The 22,325-nt window shown below is 43.3% G+C and overlaps 1 protein-coding gene across 2 annotated transcripts in view; it reads right to left on the bottom strand.

The window, feature by feature from the left end:
- Positions 1-22,325, bottom strand: part of CLASP1 (cytoplasmic linker associated protein 1) — a 279,688-nt gene that overhangs the window by 124,951 nt on the left and 132,412 nt on the right. The window contains exons 1-2 of one of the 2 annotated variants that reach the window (XM_080798122.1): positions 21,451-21,498; positions 860-1,012 (exon numbers count right to left, since the gene is read on the bottom strand). In XM_080798122.1, coding sequence (XP_080654248.1) covers positions 860-1,012; positions 21,451-21,466 — 169 coding nt within the window. In that variant the 5' untranslated portion in view covers positions 21,467-21,498. Of the gene's footprint in view, positions 1-859; positions 1,013-21,450; positions 21,499-22,325 lie in introns of those variants that run through there. The other variant, XM_080798123.1, reaches the window with a different exon arrangement.

Genomic DNA, 22,325 nt, shown 5'->3' with positions numbered 1-22,325 from the left:
TTAAATTTTTTACTTCTTTTCAGGGTAACAGTATTCATTGTTTTTGCACCACACCCAGTGCTCCATGCAATCCATGCCCTCCCTAATACCCACCACCTGGTTCCCCCAACCTCCCACCCCCCGCCCCTTCAAAACCCTCAGATTGTTTTTCAGAGTCCATAGTCTCTCATGGTTCACCTCCCCTTCCTATTTCCCTCAACTCCCTTCTCTCCATCTCCCCTTGTCCTCCATGTTATTTGTTATGCTCCACAAATAAGTGAAACCATATGATAATTGACTCTCTCTGCTTGACTTATTTCACTCAGCATAATCTCTTCCAGTCCCGTCCATGTTGCTACAAAAGTTGGATATTCATCCTTTCTGATGGAGGCATAATACTCCATAGTGTATATGGACCATATCTTCATCTTCCTTATCCATTCGGCCGTTGAAGGGCATCTTGGTTCTTTCCACAGTTTGGCGACCGTGGCCGTTGCTGCTATGAACATTGGGGTACAGATGGCCCTTCTTTTCACTCATCTGTATCTTTGGGGTAAATACCCAGTAGTGCAATTGCAGGGTCATAGGGAAGCTCTATTTTTAATTTCTTGAGGAATCTCCACACTGTTCTCCAAAGCGGCTGCACCAACTTGCATTCCCACCAACAGTGTAAGAGGGTTCCCCTTTCTCCACATCCTCTCCAACACATGTTGTTTCCTGTCTTGCAAATTTTGTTCATCATCACTAGCCATCAGGGAGATTCAAATTAAAACCACATTGAGATACCACCTTACACCAGTCAGAATGGCCAAAATTAGCTCATCTGGTTTTAAATGCGGACAGAGCTGACCCCACAGCACCCCCAGGGGGTTGGTTTTACCTGAAGACTTGGATCCCAGAGTGGATGACCCAAGCCGGCGGGTGGTCCCCATTCCAACATTTCTCCGTGAGCTGGGCGGAGCTTTGGATGATGTAGAACTAGCAGAGGAAGGTCTATTACCATCCACAGAATCTTCATCATCAAAATTTTTATCTGAAGAGTAAGCAGAGAAATCACTATTTTAAAAAAAAAAAAAAGGGTACTTTTTCACCCAAATGTAAAACAAACTAGCCTTAGAGAGATGAAAGATGTGCCTACTCTTGGGATCCGAGGTGCCAGTGCAGGGTCTAGAAAGGTCTTAGTTAAGTCCAGAATGCAGATATAAATATCACGCTTGCTTTCACATATCTAGAGTGCTCTCCTGCTCCAATTTCGGAAAACAGAGAAAACATAAAGAAGAAAACAATCTCTTACAAAACCACCACCTAAAAACAGTTACTTCAACATTTTGGCATATTTCTGACCATTCTTTCACACATTTTTTTAGTAACACCTGACACGAGGCTACCTATCATTTGGTATTTTGCTTATTTTCAAATATGTGCATTTTTCCATGTGATGAAATATGCTTCATAAACACTGTTTTAATGGTTGCACAGTACTCTGTAATGAAAAAATGGCACAACTGAAACACTCTTGCTGTTAGGCATTCTAATATGTCACCATTAGAAATAGCGTTGCAACAAACACCTTGCTACCTGCATTTTTGTTTAACTTTTTAACAATTTTAAGAAAGGAAAAAAAAAAAAAACCTCAACCCTAGAAGCAATACCCGCAGGGTCTAAGAGTATAAAAGTTTTTAGTATATACTGCCAAATTTATTTTCAGAAAGGTGATGTATTTTTTTTTCCTGGAAGTTCAAAGAAACGCCTATGTTGTCACACCCTTGCCAACACTAAGTACTATCATTTTTATTTTTATTTATTTTTTTAATAGCTAGCCAACTTATAGTACAATCATTTTTAAATGTCAATCAATTTGACAGGTGAAAAAAACACCTCCTCCTCAATATTTCGTTTTTCTTTAAGCGGGGTTGAGCACTGTTTCTTCAGCTCATTAACTTCTTAAATTTCTAAGCATCAGTGGATCCAAGGAATATCTCTCATGTTGCATTTAAAATTAAAAAGAAAAAAAAAACAACTTTGGGCTTTTAAAAATCAACATATTTAGAAACCACATTTGGATGACACAAACTTAAAGCTATCATGGCGCACTACACAGAGTACCATGGGTTTCCATAGCATCTGTGAGTCATTCAGCATCTGTGAGTCTTAGGCACTCTAAACTAAGAACCAAAGAGTAATTAAAAACAACAAAAAAAGAAAACAAACATCTGTAGCTGGTAACATTCATGATTTCTGAATAAGGGCGCCAGATCTTTACCAGTACATCTGAAGTAAATAATTGCTGACCAGAAAAAACAAACAGCAGCCTGTTTCCTCGATCTGGTCGCTTCTTGGCTCAGTTATCAACAGCTGAGTCTCCTGTCTACTCAGGAGTCTACTGTTCCTCACAACTATCAACAATCCACTTCCAAATACATGGCTTCTTTCATTCCACACTGGTGGGGGGTATGACCCATCCTTCTACATGCATATCCTTGTGCAAATTAGCCTCCTTCAAACATGCCTTTACAGTTCCCAGATTTCCCGGATCAAGCAATCCTCTTTCACAGGCGGCCCTTGCAAGCCACACATCCCCTACCGATTCAGAAGTTCGGTGGTCTCTTAGCACAGACTTCCCACGTGGAATCAAAAGGTGATTCCTGAACTGCAAGCACATTAACGAGGCCATTCCCAGGAGGAAAACTACGTGTGATGTGAAGGACAAGAGCACCCCGAAGGAAAGGTCACCCACTGAGCACTGCCAATATTAGCAGTGACAAGGACTGCTCTCAGCCCATCTGCCCTCAAGGGAACTCTAATCATTATTCTTGTCAGAACAGTAACAGTAACAGTTTCAGTCTGTGGGAAAGGGGCATAACGAACAGGGGAAGCACAATCATGCTTCACTCGGAAATTCATGTTAAGACTGTTTAGTTTTTCTAACATGGGCAGGCACGCCTTGGAGAACTGCATTCACTTAGCGAGAATTATTTTCAATGGGCCGATGTCACTGGATTTCCTGGAGTTTTTCTACCAGAGCAATGACTGCCTATCAAGGACCAGCCAGACTCAACCACTTTTAGCAAACAGCCAGAAACCAGAGTCCATAAAACAACTATTTCAGATGGGGCAACAGGCAGTGCAGAACGGTGAGCCCCGAGAGAGAGAAACAAGGTGAGCTACACAGTCACCCAACCTCCTGCCTGGACACAATTTTCAGGCCACCAAGTACTGGGAAGGAGACCCCAAATTGAACCTAGAAGCCCTGCTAAGTTGAGAAAATGAAGATCATTAGACTTCAAGGAGGCAGAGGGGGCTGGAAGGTAGAGGCGGAGTGCTAGGAAAGAGGAAGCTACACAGAGAGCTCTAGAAATGCACTGACTTGTAGGCCATGCATGCAGGAGTGAAATTCCACACACAAGGCAGGTGAAAAATGACCAGGAAGCTACAAACTGAACAAGTCCCAGTGTTTGCACAAAGTAGGAAGGTGTTTGAGCACCAGAGCAGAATGATCTTGAAGACTCACCCAAGGCATTCACTGAGACCCTGAGAGGGCAGGCCTTGGTAGAAGGGCTTTTTTTTGGAGAGAAGGCTACACTACGCCGGACCTATCAGAAGTTCAAAAGAGGCCTCCAGGGGTTAGACAGACATGCTAGTAACTTCAGGCTCTGCCAAAGCAAAGCATAACATTTTTTTAAGGAACGTGGGGCTCCCTGCTGGGCGGGGAACCTGCTTCTCCCTCTCCCAACCCTCCAACTCTCCCCATCCCCTGCTCATGCTTTTTCTCGCTATCTTTCTCCGTCTCTCAAATAAGTAAAATATTTTTCTAAAAAAAGATTCAATTGTTTTCATGTGACCTCTATACTAACAAAGAAAGTTAACTCGGGGGACCAGGGTGGCTCAGTCGACTGAGCATCCAACTTTTGGTTTTGGCTCATGTCATCTCAGGGTTGTGGGATTGAGCCCTGCATCTGGCTCTTCACTCAATGCAGAGTCTATTTGGGATTCTCTCTGTCCCTCTCCTTCTGCCCCCTCACCCCACCCTGGCTCATCCACGCACTCGCTCGCTCTCTAAAATAAATAAATAAATCTTTTTAAAAAGAGAGAGAGAGAAGGAAATTCATGGGGCGCCTGGGTGGCTTAGTCATTAAGCGTCTGCCTTCGGCTCAGGTCATGATCCCAGGGTCGTGGGATCCAGCCCACATCTGGCTCCCTGCTTAGCAGGAAGCCTGCTTCTCCCTCTCCCACTCCCCCTGCTTGTGTTCCCTCTCTTGCTGTGTCTCTCTCTGTCAAATAAATAAAATCTTGGGGAAAAAAAAAAGTAACTCATATGTCCTATTGGAATTAGAAATTCCAAAATTGTGGAAAGGGAAAAAAATGGCAGAAAGGGAAAAGAATGTTATTTGTTTTTCAGATTAGCAGTTGGACACACTGCTTTTATTTTATTCTTTTTTTTCACACTGCTTTACATTAAGACACTTTACCTGAAAAGGCACTTGGGAGGGATAAAAGCCAACTGAGCCTATTACTTGAAAGCTAACACAAAGTAAGTTTGTTCCATGTTTACCAGCTTTCTGAAGACCCAGAAAAATTAAAATCAAATTTAAAAAGTTAGTTCCTCTGAAAAGTACCCAATTTCAATCAAATAGGAAACTCCCTTAAGAACGTGTTATTCTTCCACTGGGGAGAGAATCTGTGTTTGCACCTGGCTGTGGTTGGAGGGGATCCACTCTGGATGCAGCCCCGAAGTCCCAGGTTCCAACAGATTTCTCTGTTTCTCAACTAAGCAACCCATACTTAATTCTACTCATCACTGAAATCCTATTTTCTTTACGGTTTTCAGCTAAGCAGACAAATGTTAGGATATAGCCTCTTTTTCTAGACCTTTAAGACAAAAAAATGTGTGAAAAAGAGCATTTTAAACTATGCTTACTTGTGCCATTAACATCAGTTTAAAATTTTTCACACTGTAGGACATTTGTTACACAGGAAATGGACAGTGTAATCCAAGTCTTGTAATTCTAAGTTCTAGACAGTGAACTTGAAGGCTTGTCTTTTTTTCTGTCGTACAGAAGGGTAAGTTTTCCCTGAGCCCAAAGGAGTAACTGATTCTATCTCTAGCCACCACCTCAAAGACCGTCATCTGAGAGTCACTACTCTCATCTGACAGTCTAGGGTAAAAACCTGGGCCTTCAGGTCCCAGTCTTTTAATCCTTTAAATCACCTGGGCTCCCGTCCCACTTTTACAGCACTGGGACGAGACAACTTTAAGTGACCAGAGTGACACTGTGATCTTTATCCAACTCTCCATCAACTCATTCCGGCAACCCAGTTAGTATGCACAGTGGCGTGAAAACAGCAAAATAGCATGCTGAAAAGGGCTACAGATACAAAAGACATTTTAAAACACAGAAGAGATAGGACTCTTTGAAGAAACCAAAGGCCAGAGAACAAACACAGTCATCCGTGGACCCAAAAGCAAACCAGCAGAATTCTAAGCAGGCCTGTGAACGTGTCTTGCACAAGTCTTGAACTGTGGAAAAGGTGCTGAGTAGAGACTAGAGAGTGACCATGGCCAGCCCAGAGGGCAGCAGCAGTCCATCAGCCTCAACTGACTCAGGCCCTGAATTCCCTGAGCAAGCCCTCGCAGGGCCCCAGTGGCCTTGGAACTGAATTTTAACCACGCCAAACAGGGAAGGATACAAAGCAGCAAGCCAGAGACACATTCCATGGGTCAAATATGATTAGAGGGGTGACTGGCTGGCTCAGTCGGTTACATGTCTGACTCTAAGATTTGGCTTAGGCAGTGATCTCATGGGCTGTGAGATCCTGAGATCGAACCTCATGTTGGATATGGTGCTGAGTGGGGGATCTGCTTGAAGATTCTCTCTTTGCCCCTCCCCCAACTCACATACACATTCTCTTTCTCTCAAATAAATAAATAAATCTTTCCCCCCACAAAAGATCAGAAAGACCATTATATGTACCACCATGACTATAGGTTTGGGTCCAGGGATCGCAGAGAAACAGAACGGTCTAAAGACAAGACTTCAGGACACCTGGGTGGCTCAGTAGGTTAAGCGTCTGCCTTTGGCTCAGGCCATGATCCCAAGGTCCTGGGATTGAGTCCTGCAACACATCGGGCTCCTTGCTCAGCAGGGAGCCTGCTTCTCCCTCTGCCTATTGCTCCCTCTGATTGTACTCTTGCTCACTCGTGCTCTTGCTCTCTAGCAAATAAATGAAAAAAATCTTAAAAAAAAAAAAAACAAGCAAGTCTTCAAGTTTGGTGTCTAGAACCTGGTATTACAAGACTTGGATTACACTGTCCATTTAGAAAACGTATACACTCATCCGTGAGGACAAACAAAATGTCACAGAAACTAAGAAATGTCTGTTCCGTTGTCCATCTGCCAGGAAGGCGAGAACCTAAACCACAAAGCTTTTCCTCTCTTTTCTCCTAAGGCAGGCTTTGACTAGTGGCAATGGGGAGGAAATGTCTCATTTTCTAAAGCAAAGACAACTAACTCTCTTGTTTCACTGCATTAGGGTCACTTTGTGGAAGCAGATATTCCCAACAGGCTTGCAGATTCACCCACTCCCCTGTTACCGAAATTCTCCTCCAAGGGAGTTAGTAATGTGGCAACTTGGTAACCAGAATATAATTAGCATTCCCCAAAGAGGCTGCACAGAGACATGATAATAAGCCCAAAGGCTGGCAGCTTTCGTAAATATCCCCAAATTTCTTCCTTTTTGATTGATCACAGATCCATGGCTTTACTTTCTGCAGTCTTGCCTGATATGCCCAACATATTCCTATTTACTCCTGAAAACATTAGTCTACTGCTGGCTGCCCCTCTGAATTCTTGCCCAGATCCATCCAGAAAGAGCCGACTGTGCTCCTCTCCGTGCTACATGGCCAGAAGTGTGTCTTTCACCTCATTCCACCCTGTAACTATGTGCCAGAACCTGTGTTTGGTGCTCTGCATATTCTCATCATATCCTCCTGAAAACTCCACTCTTATAGGTGGAAAAAACTTAACACGTCCAGGTATAATACCCAGGGCCTGAAGTCATGAGGCTAACTAAAAGGTGGAAGAAGCCAAGATTCAAGTCCATGTCTGCCCAACTTAAGATCCTCTAATCTGAGTCATGATAATAATAATAATAATTTTTAAAAGGCAATCTGCATAAACTGGCCACTTACTATGGGCTGAGCACTGCGCTAAGTTAAGTGCTTTCTGTGCGATTATTTCTTATAACAGATGTTTGCTTATTTAAGAAAACTACTCAAGATAATTTCTTAAACACAGAACCATTAATAAATATCTCTTACAAACATACACATAAAAATCCTCAACAAAATATGAAGCAAACCAAATCCAGCAACAATACAAAGAATTATCATCATGGCCAAGTGGGACTTATCCCAGGAATGTAATGTTGGTTTAATTATAAAAATTAATTTAATACATTCTATTAATGGAATAAAAGACAACAACATGCTCAACACATGCAGCAAAGTACTGGCCAATAATCAAAACAAAATCATGCTAAAAACACAACAGATATTAGAAGGGAACTCATAAAGAACATACTATTAACATCATATCTAATGGCAACAGAATTGATGCTTTACCCCTAAGATCAGAACAAGACAGGATGCTTCTCTTGCCACTCTTACTCAACACTATACTAGAGGTTCTAGCCAAGGCAATTAGTAAAGAAGGACAAAAAAAATCAAGATTAGATAGGAAGAACTGAAATTGTCTCTGTTCACAGATGGCATCATCTTATATGTAGAAAGTATTAAAGAATTCATTTATAAACTATTAGAACTAATAAATAAGCTCAGCAAGGTAACAAGATATAAGACCAACACAGAAAAATCAATTGTATTTCTATACGTCACCAATGAATGATCCAAAAATGAAGTTAAGAAAACAATTCAATCGACAGCAGCATTAAGAGGTGTAGACTGAAAACTACATAACATTGTTAAGAAAAATTAAAGACCTAATAAATGAAAAGACATCCCATGTTCATGGATCTGGAGATGTACAAAAAGTTACTTTTCTCACTAGCCAAACTACAGTTCTCGCCCATTTGTCCTCACTGGCTTTTAATTTTAAGCAAAGTTGGACGGTGCCTAGAGAGGCACGCAAGTGCAAGCCACACTGTCTGGACGGGGTAGCAGGGCAAACGACTGCTTCCCTTCTTAGTTTCTACATTCCTCCTTCAAAATATGCAGAGTGGCATAGGTGTATCCCCTCACAAGTTCAGCTAATATGAATCAGCATCAAGCAGGATCAGTCCTTTAATGACGCTCTGTGAGAACACCCTTCAATATCCATATCCTGAACCAAAAGTCCCATTCTCCTTCACCATTAACAAAATTAAGAAATGCTTTTTTCAGAGTGCAAGGGATATAACAAGCTTTAGCCTGGCTGGAAACGTTGGCCTATTTCACAGTATAAAATGGAGACGCACAATGGAAGCTATGGAGGGGCCATACCAAGTGCTACTCCTGCCCCTTCGGCACCAGTAATCCCCTCGCCACCACAGGGAAGGCGAACCTGAAACACCATCAAGCATTACAGTGAGGGATCCCTTTCTACTCCTTCAGCCAAGAACTTGCTGCCAGAAAGCTCTGCTGGCATTTAAGACTATCTCAGTCGTGACACCCTTAGTGCAGATAAAGCGAGAAGAGACAGGACAAAGAGGCAAAAATTCATTTAGTTTAACTCCTCCTTTCCAAAGGGAGCTAAAAGGGGAAAAGCTGGGGAGAAGACAGGTAAGGACAGCACTGTCGGAAACTGGAGAGGGAAACCGAGGGTAAGGAGGCCATGAGGCAAACCTCCACCAGTACCGGTTTCTTAGAGGCCCCAGTAGGAGCGAAACGTGCACACTGAGGAGGAAGTGACAAGAGCCTTCTGCAGGTGCAGATCAACGCTCATTCCTTCTTTCAGACAGAAAGTGTTTTGACCACTGCTCTCTGGTTTATGAGCAGGTAACAATGAGCCGGCTCAGAAGAGAAGTACGTATACGAACAACAGAGAGGTCCAAGGATGATTCTGTGGGAGAGGAAAGGCAGGGCTGGCAGTGAGCCTGCCCAAAGGCGGGGCCAGCAGTCACAGGCCTATACTTTTTCATTAAGACTAACCTCAAGGTTTAGAAAGAAAATGGAAATACATTTCTGTTTTCCTACCTGTGGAAGAAAAGGGGTAACAGTGCCCACCTATGGTGAGCATCCAAAGTGTTTCCTGCTCAACCCAACCCCGTCTTGCACTGAGAGCAAAGAGCCAGTCTTGGGTGACCAGCCGTCTCCCACTCCCTCTAGGAGTGGCCTCAGCGCTGCCTCGGGGAATGGGCGAACCCAGGCGTGGCCAAAGCTTCAGGACTCTGCTCGGGCCACAGCAGTAATTAATTCTGAAGCCAATCTCTTCTGAACTGGGGCCGTGTAGCTGCAAGCCCAGAAGTGCTGGAGCCAACCATGTGGAGGGAAGCAAACCAGAAGGAAGCAGAGCAAGAGACGGAGAGCAAGCAGGAAGGGCAACACCACGCCCGCGCCCCAGAGGCCACAGTGAAACCTCCCCAACACCCAGTCCCAGGAGCCGGTGACTTCCCTTCCCCATTCACAGTGGGGTTTGTTTCCCTTGCACTTGCAACCCAGAGTATCTCTGTGCTAGATTAACGATCTCCTGCGGATGACACGATATATGTAAAGACAGAAAAACCATGGGCCCACAGCAAATGGCAAGTATGTACACCACTTTTGTGTTGTGCCGGGAGTACAAGGAGCCAGCCCTTCAAACACGTGTGGACAGGGCCGAAGAACCCGGAACAGACTGTTTTTTTTTTAAGTTACGTATTTACTTAAGTAATCTCTACACCCAATGTGGGTCTTGAACTCACAATCCGCGAGATCAAGAGTTGCTCTTCCAACTAAGCCAGCCGAGCGCCTCAGGAGTAGATATTTTAAAAAGATTTATTTATTTGAGAGAGAGAGAGAGATTGGTGGGGGGGGGCACGCAGGGCGGGGAGCGTGGGGCAGAAGCAGATGGAGAGAGACTCTCAAGCAGAGTCCCTAACTGAGTAGGAAGCTTGACATCGGCTTCACCTCCCAACGCACGAGATCACAACCGAAACCAAGAGTCAGACACCTAACCAACTGAGCCACCCAAGTGCCCCCAGGAGAAGATTTTTTTAAAAAATGCTCTTAAGAGGCATACAACAATGCAGGTTATATAGCAGAGAAAAACTGCATGGGCATTTCTGAGAAAGGGAAGGCCAGGTCAAACCACCTTCCCTAGAGCTGGCTCCAAAAGCAAGAGATCCAGCTGCCCACCTGTCAAGATGCCTTGGGGACAGTCTCAACAGCAGTCTTGTCAGGGTCATAGGAAAGAAATTAGGCATTTATATGGAAGAGAAAAGAAACGTAAATTAGGGCTATGCCTCTGCTAAGTGGTATCAATTTTTAAAAATTGCCTCTTTGTAATTTAGAAGCTCAAGTTCAGGGCACAGGGTCAGCTGAGAGGTGGTTTGGTCTCGAAGTAATCCCTCTGTCACTTCTAGAATGAAACTGGATGGATGCCCAGAAGCATCAGCCTCCTCTCCCTGGAGGCCCCTGGAGGGGATGCCTCTTCTGAATACAGAGAACACAGCACGTGCATCCTCCTTTCTTCAGCTCTTCAGCACTTACTTATCAAGCATGACTGTGTGCCAGGCACTCTGCTGGGAGCTGAAATGCAGACAGAAAAGTCATGGTTCTCACTCTAGAGCTCACAGTCCAGCTCAGGGAACAGACATACACAACCAGCAGCTGTTATGAGTCAGTGTGATGTTTTGCTAAAGGAATACACAGGATATCCAAATGAATACAGAACAAGAGAAAACAGAACAGGGCCAAATAAACTCAGAAAGGATCCACTGTGCCCGCCTACGAACCCCGCGACATGACTCATTCTATTACTTGTGCCCAGTCTCGAGGGACTCAACAATGACTGAGGATGGGAGATGTTTTCAATTTGCACATACCTGACATCATTCAGGAACCCCTCGGATTACCATGCTCAGTGAATATACGGTGAGAACAAATTCCAAAGACGACTCCTGGGCATATGTAGGACAGGCAAGGAATTTCCAACAGGAATAATGAAACAACGAACCAGTTGCCTTCTGCACACTCCAGGGTTCAGAAGCCCCACTATTCTGGGACTGGCCCTATCTTGGGCACCAAGGAGCAGAGGATTGAAGGCAAAGGACCCCGGTCGTGCCCCACAGTTAGGGCTACTGAACTTAGTATCTCTTCACCAATCCGAAAGCCTAATTTAAATGAAAACCCTGTTAATACTATACCTTCCCCAGAGAAAAGAACCTATGGCAACACAGCAATAATCAGGTACAGATCAATCTTGAGGAAGAGTATCTCCCAACACACCTCACAAAGACTATAAACTCACCCCGGGAACCAAACCAAAAGGAAGGGAACACAAAGAGACTGCTAATATCCTGAGCATCAAAGACATCCCCAGAGGGGAAATTAGGGAAGACGGGAATAAGCTACCTTTACTGCTGGAACAGCAAGCCACTGAGCTCTGTGAACACTTGACCTGACTCCGTATTAACATCTTCGGGTGAGCCAGGAATTCTCAGGCAGACTGAAAACCTGGTTTTACGTGCTATAGAGGACCATCATTCCTAGAAATCTGTGTGTTAGTGCCTTAAACTCTGGAAAGATCCAGGGTAGACAAAAGCAGAAAGCAACCTTCCCCAAAAGAACTTCTCCTGCTTCCTCTGCCTGCCAGGTTCACAGAGCTGGGACCAGCCTCTTGCCCCTCTATTAGTCACCTAAGCCAAACTTCAGTAGCTGGAGGAAGAGAAGGAGGGGAGAGGAGGCTTAAGTGGTCATATGTCTAACTTTACTCTAGATGTCAAAGGTATTCGGAGATAAAAGCCCTCAGGCCTTTCTGTATCCTGCTTTAAGCCCCTGCCCAGAGACTGATAGAAAGTGAATTTAATCAAGTCACTACTGACTCATATTCTCTGAGTCTTTAGCAACTTCTCAGGCTTTTCACCTCGGAAACAAGATTATCAAAAGCTACACTGAATCCTACAGAACAGATCAGTCAAGCTCAGGAGAGCTCAAAAAGAGAGCCTAAGGAAAAGTTCACCGCAGTGAAGAAATCATTATAGTCTTGTTTTAAGAAAAAGAGCTCTTTCCTATTAAATATCTCTAAGCAAATGCATCAAGAGTCTGGGTCTGTTGTATCTTCTCCAACTATTACGGTTTCTTTCTTTAGCCCAATGTTGATTCAAATCTGAATAATTTCAAACTTGCAATTTGAAAAGTTAGAAGTCATATTACAGTGGTTTTCTATGTCCATAAAAAACAGGGCTTTGGATAACTTTAACACATACAAGCTGCCAACAAACCTACCACGGAGGCAGTAGTGTCTTTTACTGAGCCTGCTCCAACAGCTACCTGGCGTTCATACTGCTGTAATTATTTATATAATTACAAAGCAAAAAGTAATATAAGTCAAGAATAACTCGTTTCAAAATTTCAAAGTAGTTAGCTTTCTAAAATTCTTTTAATTACATTCGGGTTACCATTAATTGCAAATGACACTCAGGTCTGTTGCTGTTATTTGTCTATAGAATGATCCAGATTGAGTATCTGGCAGCGGAGAGGTTCTAAGACATTCTGATGCAGGGCCATGTGTAGACGCCACACAGCTGCAGACTACAAACAGGAAGCAAGCAAAGGAAAGCTTAGGGAAGGTATCAGTATCAGGAGGTGGTGAGCAAGTGTCTCTGGTTTTGTCTGTTTATTTGTTTTGTTTTTGTTTTTGTTTTTAAGATTTTATTTATTTACTTGACAGAGATCACAAGTAGGCCGGTGGGGGGGGGGTGGCGAGAGCAGGCTCCCTGCCGAGCAGAGAGCCTGATGCGGGCCTTGGTCCCGGGATCCTGAGATCATGACCTGAGCCAAAGGCAGAGGCTTTAACCCACTGAGCCACCCAGGTACCCCGCAAGTGTCTTTTTAAGGGGAGAAAATGCAGGTAAATAGTTTTATAGGACATGAGGTACAGGATACCCTTAGAGTTTTTTGTAAATTACAGGCATATAAGTAACTGACGTTATTTGTTCGACAGCTATCCTTTCACACTGATCAATTGTTTATTTTCTACCCCTAAGCATAAGGTCAAGTGAGTGCACCACACTCCACATGCCCATTTTCTCAGCCAACCACTGAGACCCACTCACCATTACCTTTGAAATGGCTTCCCACAGCACTCCCTGTATAATAATCATAGTGCCTAATATATGCCGAAGAGGACCAGTATTTCCCACCCAATTTATGAGCACTGCCATCCTATCCTCCCCTATCTGCCTGTCAAAATCAGCCTTGTTGCGTACAAACATGACCTTGCAGGGCACTTCTGAGCATACCAGATGGGGCTAAGGTCCTGGACACCATCAGACACCCTCAGTCCAGCTCAAAACCATGCTCTGACCTAAGAGGCTGGGATTCTCTTCCAGTAGGTAATGGGCTCCTTAAGGTAGGTAGAGGAGAAAAGGGAAAGTTACATGAGGAAATGCTGGGGAAGACAAGAGGCAGAAAGGGACGGAATGAAAATGGAATGGAAAGGAGCCAAGAGATTCTCTTTCAGTAGCTCTAAGTTCAGGAGCAAACCATTAACTTGCTCGCAGGAAGAACAGCCAAGGTAATTTATAGAAGGAGCAGCAGGCTAGTTGCCACCTGTCTTGGATAAATACCTCCTTCCTTTGTCTATTCATTTAATAAACACACGAGGATCTACTGGCTTTCAGGCATTTCACTAGGCCCGGGGAATACAGTAAGAACAACACACGCATGCTAACTGCCCACAGGGAACTTCCGGTACAAAGAATTAACACAAATCTGCGAAGAGTGTCCTGGAACAGAAGGCGGCAAAATTTCACAGGTGGTGGTAAGAGACAGTGTGGTTCAGGGAAGGCCAAAATCATTCTGTAAGGCTTTCACCAAAGGCATATGGCTCATTTACAAGGGTGAGGAGCATTACTCAGGCATCTCTGTCATGGACGGGGAATTCAAGAGTAGGAGGGGAGAAAATGTAGGAGGAAGGGTCCAATTTACCATGAACAATGAAGCAAAGGAATGCCTTTGATTAAGCACCAGGGTAGAGGTCACTCTTTTAGCAGGAAAAGGGGCCCTACCAGGAGGTTACTCTTCCTCTTTGAAAACGTGCCATGAATTTCTGATGCTTGGGCCCAGCCTCAAGGCCACAGGCCTATGCTTATTGTGGCCTAAACTGCAGGTAAGTGACTACAGTATAAAGCACCATTTTCATCTCTGTACAAATAAATCCAAGTAAACTAAAGATGCTAAAAATTAATTTTAAGATTAAAAAGAGGGACTTTCGACTGTGGTTTTTTCCCCAATTTCATTTTTTAAAAAAAATCAAACGTATACACCTATTCAATCCAGAACCTGGTTATAAGAAGACTCCACGAAACCCATTCTAACAAAGTTACAATAACTTTGCATCTGCCTGGTTTACCAATCCTGCTCGTTCCAAAGGTCACTGGGTAGATATGTTCTCAATGACTGGGCATCGCACCAGATGGGACACCATACATAAGCAGTCACATGCAGCATGGTCAGGTTATGGTGGGGAGGGGGAAGCTGGGAGCAGCCTCTGTGAGCATGCACATCATAGGGAGCGGGCCAGTGAAAGCCTCCCGATCTCAGAGCTACACTCATTCATGCTGAATAAAGAGTCTGGCAGTTCTAGCACTGGGGGTAAATCAATTAGATAGTGTACAGTTTCCCGAAGGAAATGAAACAATAATTGGAGCTCAATCTCCCACATGGGACTCTAACCTTGGGAGGCAGTATGGAGAGCAGTGAAACGTACAAAGACTTCAAAAAACTCTCCAGGCTTCAAAAATCCTGGGAACGTTTCTTAGTTTAGACAAGTGATTGAACTTCTCTGAGTCTGTTTCTCATCTGTACAATGAAGATTATTCATACAGCTTTTATTTGTGTGTTCAGAAGATGTTTTTAAAACGCTCATTCTGTGCCAGGCCCTGAGCTTGGGTGCTGACAACTCAGAGAACAAAACAGTCTCATGCCTCCTCTCAGAGCTGCCAGCCAGGCTGCATGGAGAACCTCTGGAAAGCAAACTCCTAGAGGCTCCACAGGTCCAGAGAAGGCATTCCTGGGGGAAATCTGTGCATCCTGAAAAATGATGCTGGCAAACCAAGAGGGTAAGTGAGGTATGATGAGTCAAGTGTATTCCCATGGGAACAACATATCTGAAGACCACGAACCAAAAAGGCTGGCACTTGCTTAGACTGGAGCCCCTATGTGCGTTGGTACACCACCGTGCCTACCAGGAACTGGTCATCGTTAATGTAACTGTAATAATAACCCCAAACTTCTATGCAGTAGTAAGTTAGAGAAAAGTAGGGCATTTAAATTGTTACTTATTTCTGGAGTGCCTGGGTCGTGCAGTCAGATGAGCATCTGACTCTTGGTTTCAGCTCAGGTCATGATTTCAGGGTCATGGGATTGAGCCCCGAGCCAGGCTCCACACTCAGCCCACAGTCCACTTGAGACTCTCTCTCCCTCTCCCACTCCTCGCTGTGCTCACTCACAAATAAAGATCTTTAAAATAAATAAATTGTTACTTATTTCCCACAAAAGTTACTCAAAAGGTACAGCGCAGATGTTTAAGTGAATATCCTAGACTTAAATTTTTACTATTGCTTAGGAAAGTTCTAAGCAACTCTAAGGGCTGTGAACAGTCTGTATGCTGGTGATGAACGCTGAAAAGGAACTTCTATGCATCAACAACTAGTATTTCAACAATTTAATTTCTGAGTGTCACAGTAACAAAAATCACAGTGTATCTTTTCACTGATTAAACATTCTTTTCTCCTCTCAACCAGTTACTTACTTCACTTGTGAACTTGCCCTAAAAGGGCAATAAATGTAATAAATGTCAGATACCAGATTCTACACCTTGCACTCTTAACGGAAATGTCATTTTAATGATTGCTGTGTCAATCGTGACCCAATTCTTCTTTATGACCACACGAAGGCACAAAAGTGAGTCAGCTGGAAAAATTCACAGCCAAATTTGGAAAAGTTTCTCATAACAATGTGACTGCCCCAAGAGCTACCTGCCTCTTGTGCAATAATCCTTCAAATCGACCATCCCCTGCTGTAATGACTTAATTCTCAAGAATCCAAAGGAGAGAGGCAAAAGTATGATTATACTTCTGCATAAGAAGGCAGAGAAATAAGACAGTTGGGAATAAACACCCACATTCTAATCTTACTCTGAATACCAACCCCATGTCTACTCCAAGATACAAACCCACTTGAATCAAATCCACATACAAATCAAAATTCTAAGTTGAAATGTCCAAAACTATAATCATCTCCCTACCCTCAAAACCTGCCACCCTCCAAGTCTCCTCCTTCTGCTAGTCCTACCACCACCCACCCAGTGAGTCAAGACAAAACACGGAATTCTTCTCAGCTTTTCCTACGCCCTCACCATCTCCTGCGGTGTCCTCCATGCCCACCACCCAAATAATTACCAAGTGCGGCCAGGGCTGCCTCCAACTGTCTCTCATTGTACTCCCTCTCTGGTCCCACTGAGGCTGTCCCAATTCAGGTCTTCCTCACCTCTTAGGTAGATTGCTGTTACCGAAATAGTCCTCTATAACTGGTTCTCTTTGCCTCCAACTTTATCTTTTAATAAATGGCATTAAGTGTTTTAAATACACAGAACACTAAAAACATCATAAAAGCAATTAATTCAACTGCCCAGATAAATTATGTAACCTTTTTCAGAGAACAAAATTAACACATGCATAAGCATGGTTAAATAACTCAAATATCACCAGAAGAAAGCAAAATAAGAACAAAAACCTTCCTTTTTCAACTCCTTTACTCATTTCTGGTTTTTTGTTCATAATTGGGACTATGTCAGAGTTGAAGAAAAGAGAGGTCCCAATACCCCACCTTCAATCTTCCTATTATTAACACCTAACACTAGTATATTTATTATAACTAGTGAATCAATACTGATACACTATTATTAACCCAAACCCATAATTTATTCCAAGTTCCTTACTGTTTTCCTACTGTCCTTTATCTGTACCAGGATCCTACCTACCTTCAGTCATCATTTGTCCCTAAGTGCCTCTAGGTTATCACAGTTTCCATGACCTTCCTTATTTTACACGACCTTGACAGGTTTTTGTTTTTTAGATTTTATTTTATTTGAGAGAGAGCACGCTAGAGAGAGAGAGAGAGAGAGAGAGAACCCAAGAGTTTGCAAGTACAAGCAGGGTCAGAGAGGGAAGGAGAAGCAGACTTCCACTAAGCAGGGAGCCCGATGTGGGGCTCCATCCCAGGACCCTGAAATCATGACCTGAGCCAAAATCAGATGATTAACTGATTGAGACACCCAGGCGCCACGACCATGACAGTTTTGAGCAGTACTAATTCTGCAGTTTATAGCATATCCTTCAAATTGGGTTTAACTGAGGCTTTGCTCGTATTTAGACAGCTTAGCTTATGGGTTTTAGGGAGGAAGACCACAGAGGTAAAATGCCATTCTCTCAACAAGACTGCTGATGTTGACCCTGATCACCCGGCCAAGGCGGTGCTGGCCAGGTTTCTCCACTGTAAAGTTCCTCTCCCCCCTCCTTGTCCATGCTGTACTCTGGAAGGAAGTCACTGCACACGTAACACAGAGTGGGACGTTAGGCTGCCTCTGGGGTAGAGTAGCTACATGAGCTATGTGGAGCAATTCTGCAGCGATTTCTCTCTTCTCCTCCATTTACATATTTATTCAATCATTCATCATTATCAGTATTGACTCATCAATATTTATTTTATACCGTGGGTTACAATCCAATACCACCTTATTTCATTGCTGGAAATCGCTCAGTTGACTCCTGGGTCATTCTGTCGTAACCCCATCATCATTTTCCTTTGCCTTTGGAGTACATTCTTACTTTCTGGCACTCCAACATGCAACAGAGGCCTATCTTGCACCGTCTCTGCTCCGACCCTAGAATCGGCCCTTTGTCCGGAGAGCCCGAGTGCTAGTGGAAACCAAGATCTGGGCACTGGGTAGCAGTTGCTTTTCCTTTGTTTTTTTGTTTTTGTTTTTAAGATTTTCTTTCTTTATTTGACAGAGAGTGTGTGCACAGGCAGGCAGAGTGGTAGGCAGAGGGAGAGGGAGAAGCAGGCTCCCCACTGAGGAGAGAGATCGATGCAGGACTCAATCCTAGGACCCCAAAACCAGGACCTGAGCCAAAGGCAGAAGCTTAACCGTCTGAGCCAGCCAGGTACCCCATGGGTAGCAGTTTCTTTTTAAGGGATATTATTCTATATCTGATTCTGCATCCTGTTTTTCTTAAGAGAGTTTCCATATCTGTGCAAAAAGATCAATCATATCATTTTTTAAAAGATTTTATTTATTTGACAGAGATCACAAGTAGGCAGAGAGGCAGGCAGAGGGAGAAGGAGAAGCAGGCTCCCTGCTGAACAGAGAGCCCAATGCGGGGCTGGATCCCAGGACCCTGAGATCATGACCTGAGCCCAAGGCAGAGGCTTAACCCACTGAGCCACCCAGGTGCCCCCAATCATATCATTTTAAACCTAAGTCCAACTCCTATCTCCCATCATATCAGCAGATGCTACCACAGTGAACTGTGTCCCTCTATCACACAGGTCAGTATCTATGGGCGAGGTCCTGTGCCGAATTATCTACACACACTGTCTCACTTTCTCCTCCCAGTGGTGCAGGAATTGTCATCCGCACTCACACAGGAGGAAATCGAGGCTGACCAACAGGAAGCCTGCCCTGGGTAGCAGTGCTCCTTTGGGCACAGCACCGACACTCGGTCTGAGGGGTTCCCATGTCCACACGCTGACTCATGCCTGCCTCAAAGTCATTTGTGCATTTCCAATCCAGTCACCTAGGCCAGCAGTCCTCAAAACTGCTTAGGACTGGGGACACTTTTTGATGATTCACACTAGTCTGCATCAAAGAACTACAAGGGAAAACTTGTCAATTTCTCACAGATCTATATTTTTTTCACTTACAGGACTATCCTTTACTCTAAATTACATCTTATTTTTCTTTACTGGTGCTAAAGTCCTGGTTTTATTAAATGCCAAGAGATAAAAAGGGTTGGTTTAAATCTTGTTATATTTGGAAAGGTTAAAATTGGCCACCTTATATTAGTCTTTCTCCCGGCAACCCAATTTTAAAAATTTAACTCTGAGTAGTCAGAGGCCTACAATCAAAATCTTGGGTTTCTCAGCTCTCCATATGAGGCACTTGTCCATCCTTTCCTGCACTCCCCCCACCCCCCAACACACATCCACAGGCAATACCAAAGTGCTTCGAAAAACAAACTCATCATGTTCATAGTATAATTCCATCTCTTGGAATTACCTCCTTCAGCCCCTCGCTGGGCAAACAACTGACTGGGAATATCCTATTTCGAGGGCATCTAAAACTTGTAGGGCCTGTTTTAATGTCTCCTTGAATGCTTTCATTTTTAAATCACTCCCAAAGACAACTACTAAAAATAGCCCAATTTGAGAATCAAAAAAAAAAACAAACAAAAAAAAACCCCAGACCCAACGGCTTATCCTAATGGCGGGGAAGAAGCACTGAGCTTGCCAGGAGGAGGGCTGGTCTAAGAAGGCAAAATCCGGGCTCTGTGCTCGGTCCAGCCACCAAGCCAATTACAGCAAACCTGAAACCCCCTGTGTCCATGTTAGAAAGCTACTATGCCTAACACTCCTTAAGGAACTGCTGTGAAAAGTCATAAAAATAACAAAAACCTTCAGGAAAGTGCTCTGGAAATACTAAAATACTTGATACACCATTGTGGTAAAATGGCCGGTTTTCTATTTTGCAGGTTGCTCATGGGCCCTTTATTCACTGTGGACCAACAGAGGAAGATTCAAACAAGCCATTGCTCCAAGAAGCAGCTTGTAATCCTTGTTTCCTACTGTATTTACAGTTCCTTGGGATAAAAGGTACCAATGCTTAGGAGGCTGCATTTCAGGTAACAGTGGCTAACAAGGTAGACAACTTGAAAGGAAATTCCCGAGCAAAAGGACAGTCTATTTTAAACTCTAATCCACAGGCTTTGACATGGACACAGTCAACTCCCACAATTACTTTGCCCCGTTTAAAAAAAAAAAAAAAAGTCAAAATATAACAACGTAAGACAAACGCCACTTGTAAGAAACACACTTTGAAATCCTCAAATGAGGGGATCTGAAAAAGGTCACTTCAGAACATGAATTATTTAACTCTCCTCCCCAGGTATTGATTTCCCACAATGGCTTAACCTAAATACAGAGTACTGTAATGAGAGATGAAATAAAAAGGAACACCAGCACTATATACCTCCAATTCTCAATTTTAAAATAACACAAGCAGAAATGCGGCTTCTTCCAACATGACCCTTTGCAGCAAACTAAACCCAAGTTAGCTTAAGATAGACAGACCGGGCCAATCCGCTACAAAATAAACAGGAACAAATGAGCTGGATGTTTGCCAGTTTCCCCCAGTGGGAGGCAGATGAACACTTGTTATCCCGCACAATGTTACTCTGTGTAATACCTGTTTCAGTTGAAGGGTTTGGAAAAGATTCTTCAGAGACAACAAATTAAAAGCCTGCCAGGAAGACCACCCCACAGGAAGGGGAGGCAGCCACACAGGTTGTCTGTCTCACATCTATTGCACTTTCTTCAAACACAAACCTGTTCACAGGGAAGAGGGGTTCTTTCAAAATCATTTCAGTACTACCAAAACCCGGGTCAAAGCTCCATGCAAAGATCGAAGGCTAATCGGTAAGACTTTGGCAAAACAATTCTTTTGTACTTTTTCAGTTTCCATTTCTTCGTTTTTAAAATGCCAGTCCACAGGGAAGGAAAAATCTTACACAGTGATTCTCCAGACGGAAGCAGCATCCCTATACTGCTATGAGTTACATGCATTTTCTATCCACTGCTGAAAAATCTTTGAAATTTCTGGCCAGCAGATTCCTTTGGACACAGCTTATATTCAGTAACAAATGTCTTGTAATTGCAAAATAATTTATTTTCATAACCCACATACTGTGAATACAAGAGCTGCAGGGAAAAATTTAAAGCACAAGAAACGAGATGAAACACAGCTAATGTCGCTTCTTGTGCCTATCTCCTCTTTCTCCTTAGTTGTTGAAGGTCAACATTAATGTTAATGCATCTATACATCTCACAATTTTTTCCCAGCCCCCATGGAAATACTCCTAGCAATTCTTTTCCTAAGTTTCATTCACAATTTTTAGTTATCAAAGCAACGATAAAATATCTTAAATATGTTACTTATTTCCTAGCAAACCAGCAATAATTACAAATGCATTTCAAAATAAATTAGAATAGCCTACCTTTCCCAGTAGTCATGACTGTCCGCGATCTTGGTACAATACAAACACTGCTCTGAAAGCTGTACCTACTCACAGCAACTTAAGCATCAGCCAACTCCCCACCCACACGCCTTCTTCAGTGTGATCTGCACCAATGGCAACTGCCACCCTCTTCCAAAATAAAAGCCTGGACTATATATAAGTAGTTATTTTAAAAAGGGGACTGAGTGGGAGGTGAACCTTCTCCATCTGACTTTACTCGTGGAAGAGAGCCTTCTTTAATACTGGTATTAAAAACAGTTTTAACTGACTGATTTTTCCCCTTGAAAAAACAGGGAAGAACATTCCTAACATAAACCTTAAGTAAGAATAATGTCAAAAAAGCAAGCTCAGTTCCACACAGAGGATGGAGCTGTCAGTTGCAGCTTAACCTACTTAAAACTGGTGTCAGAAACAGTCTCTCCCAGGCTCCTTCAGGTGGTCTTGTCCTTAGGACAGCAAATAATCTAACATAATTATCCCTGGATCTGTGACTATGGAAACATTTTCCTAAGATACCAAACCAGAACTGCAGACCTTGTAATATACACAGTCTAATAAACAAGCAGGCGAGGGGATGGGAGCCCATTACCAGCACCTGATCCGCTTATTCACAATCACTGTTTTTAGGCTACACAGATAATAATGACTTGGTTGTTAACAAAGAAGACACTCAATTTACCTTTAAATGAATGCTTTGTCCCAGCTACACTGGGCAGTAATTCAAACCTTACCTAACAACACTGGTCTAGTCACTTTCAGATTTGCACAGTATTTCTCATTGCTAATAACTTAGAAATGACATCTAACATTTTCAAATTACACAATTTTTTTAGTAGAAAAACATACGGCAGAAT

Source organism: Martes martes (assembly GCF_963455335.1).
Source record: "Martes martes genome assembly, chromosome: 3".
In the NCBI taxonomy this organism is placed as follows: Eukaryota; Metazoa; Chordata; class Mammalia; order Carnivora; family Mustelidae; genus Martes; species Martes martes.
The sequence above is the reverse complement of the archived record's forward strand: the minus strand, read 5'-3'. Positions and strand labels throughout refer to the sequence as shown.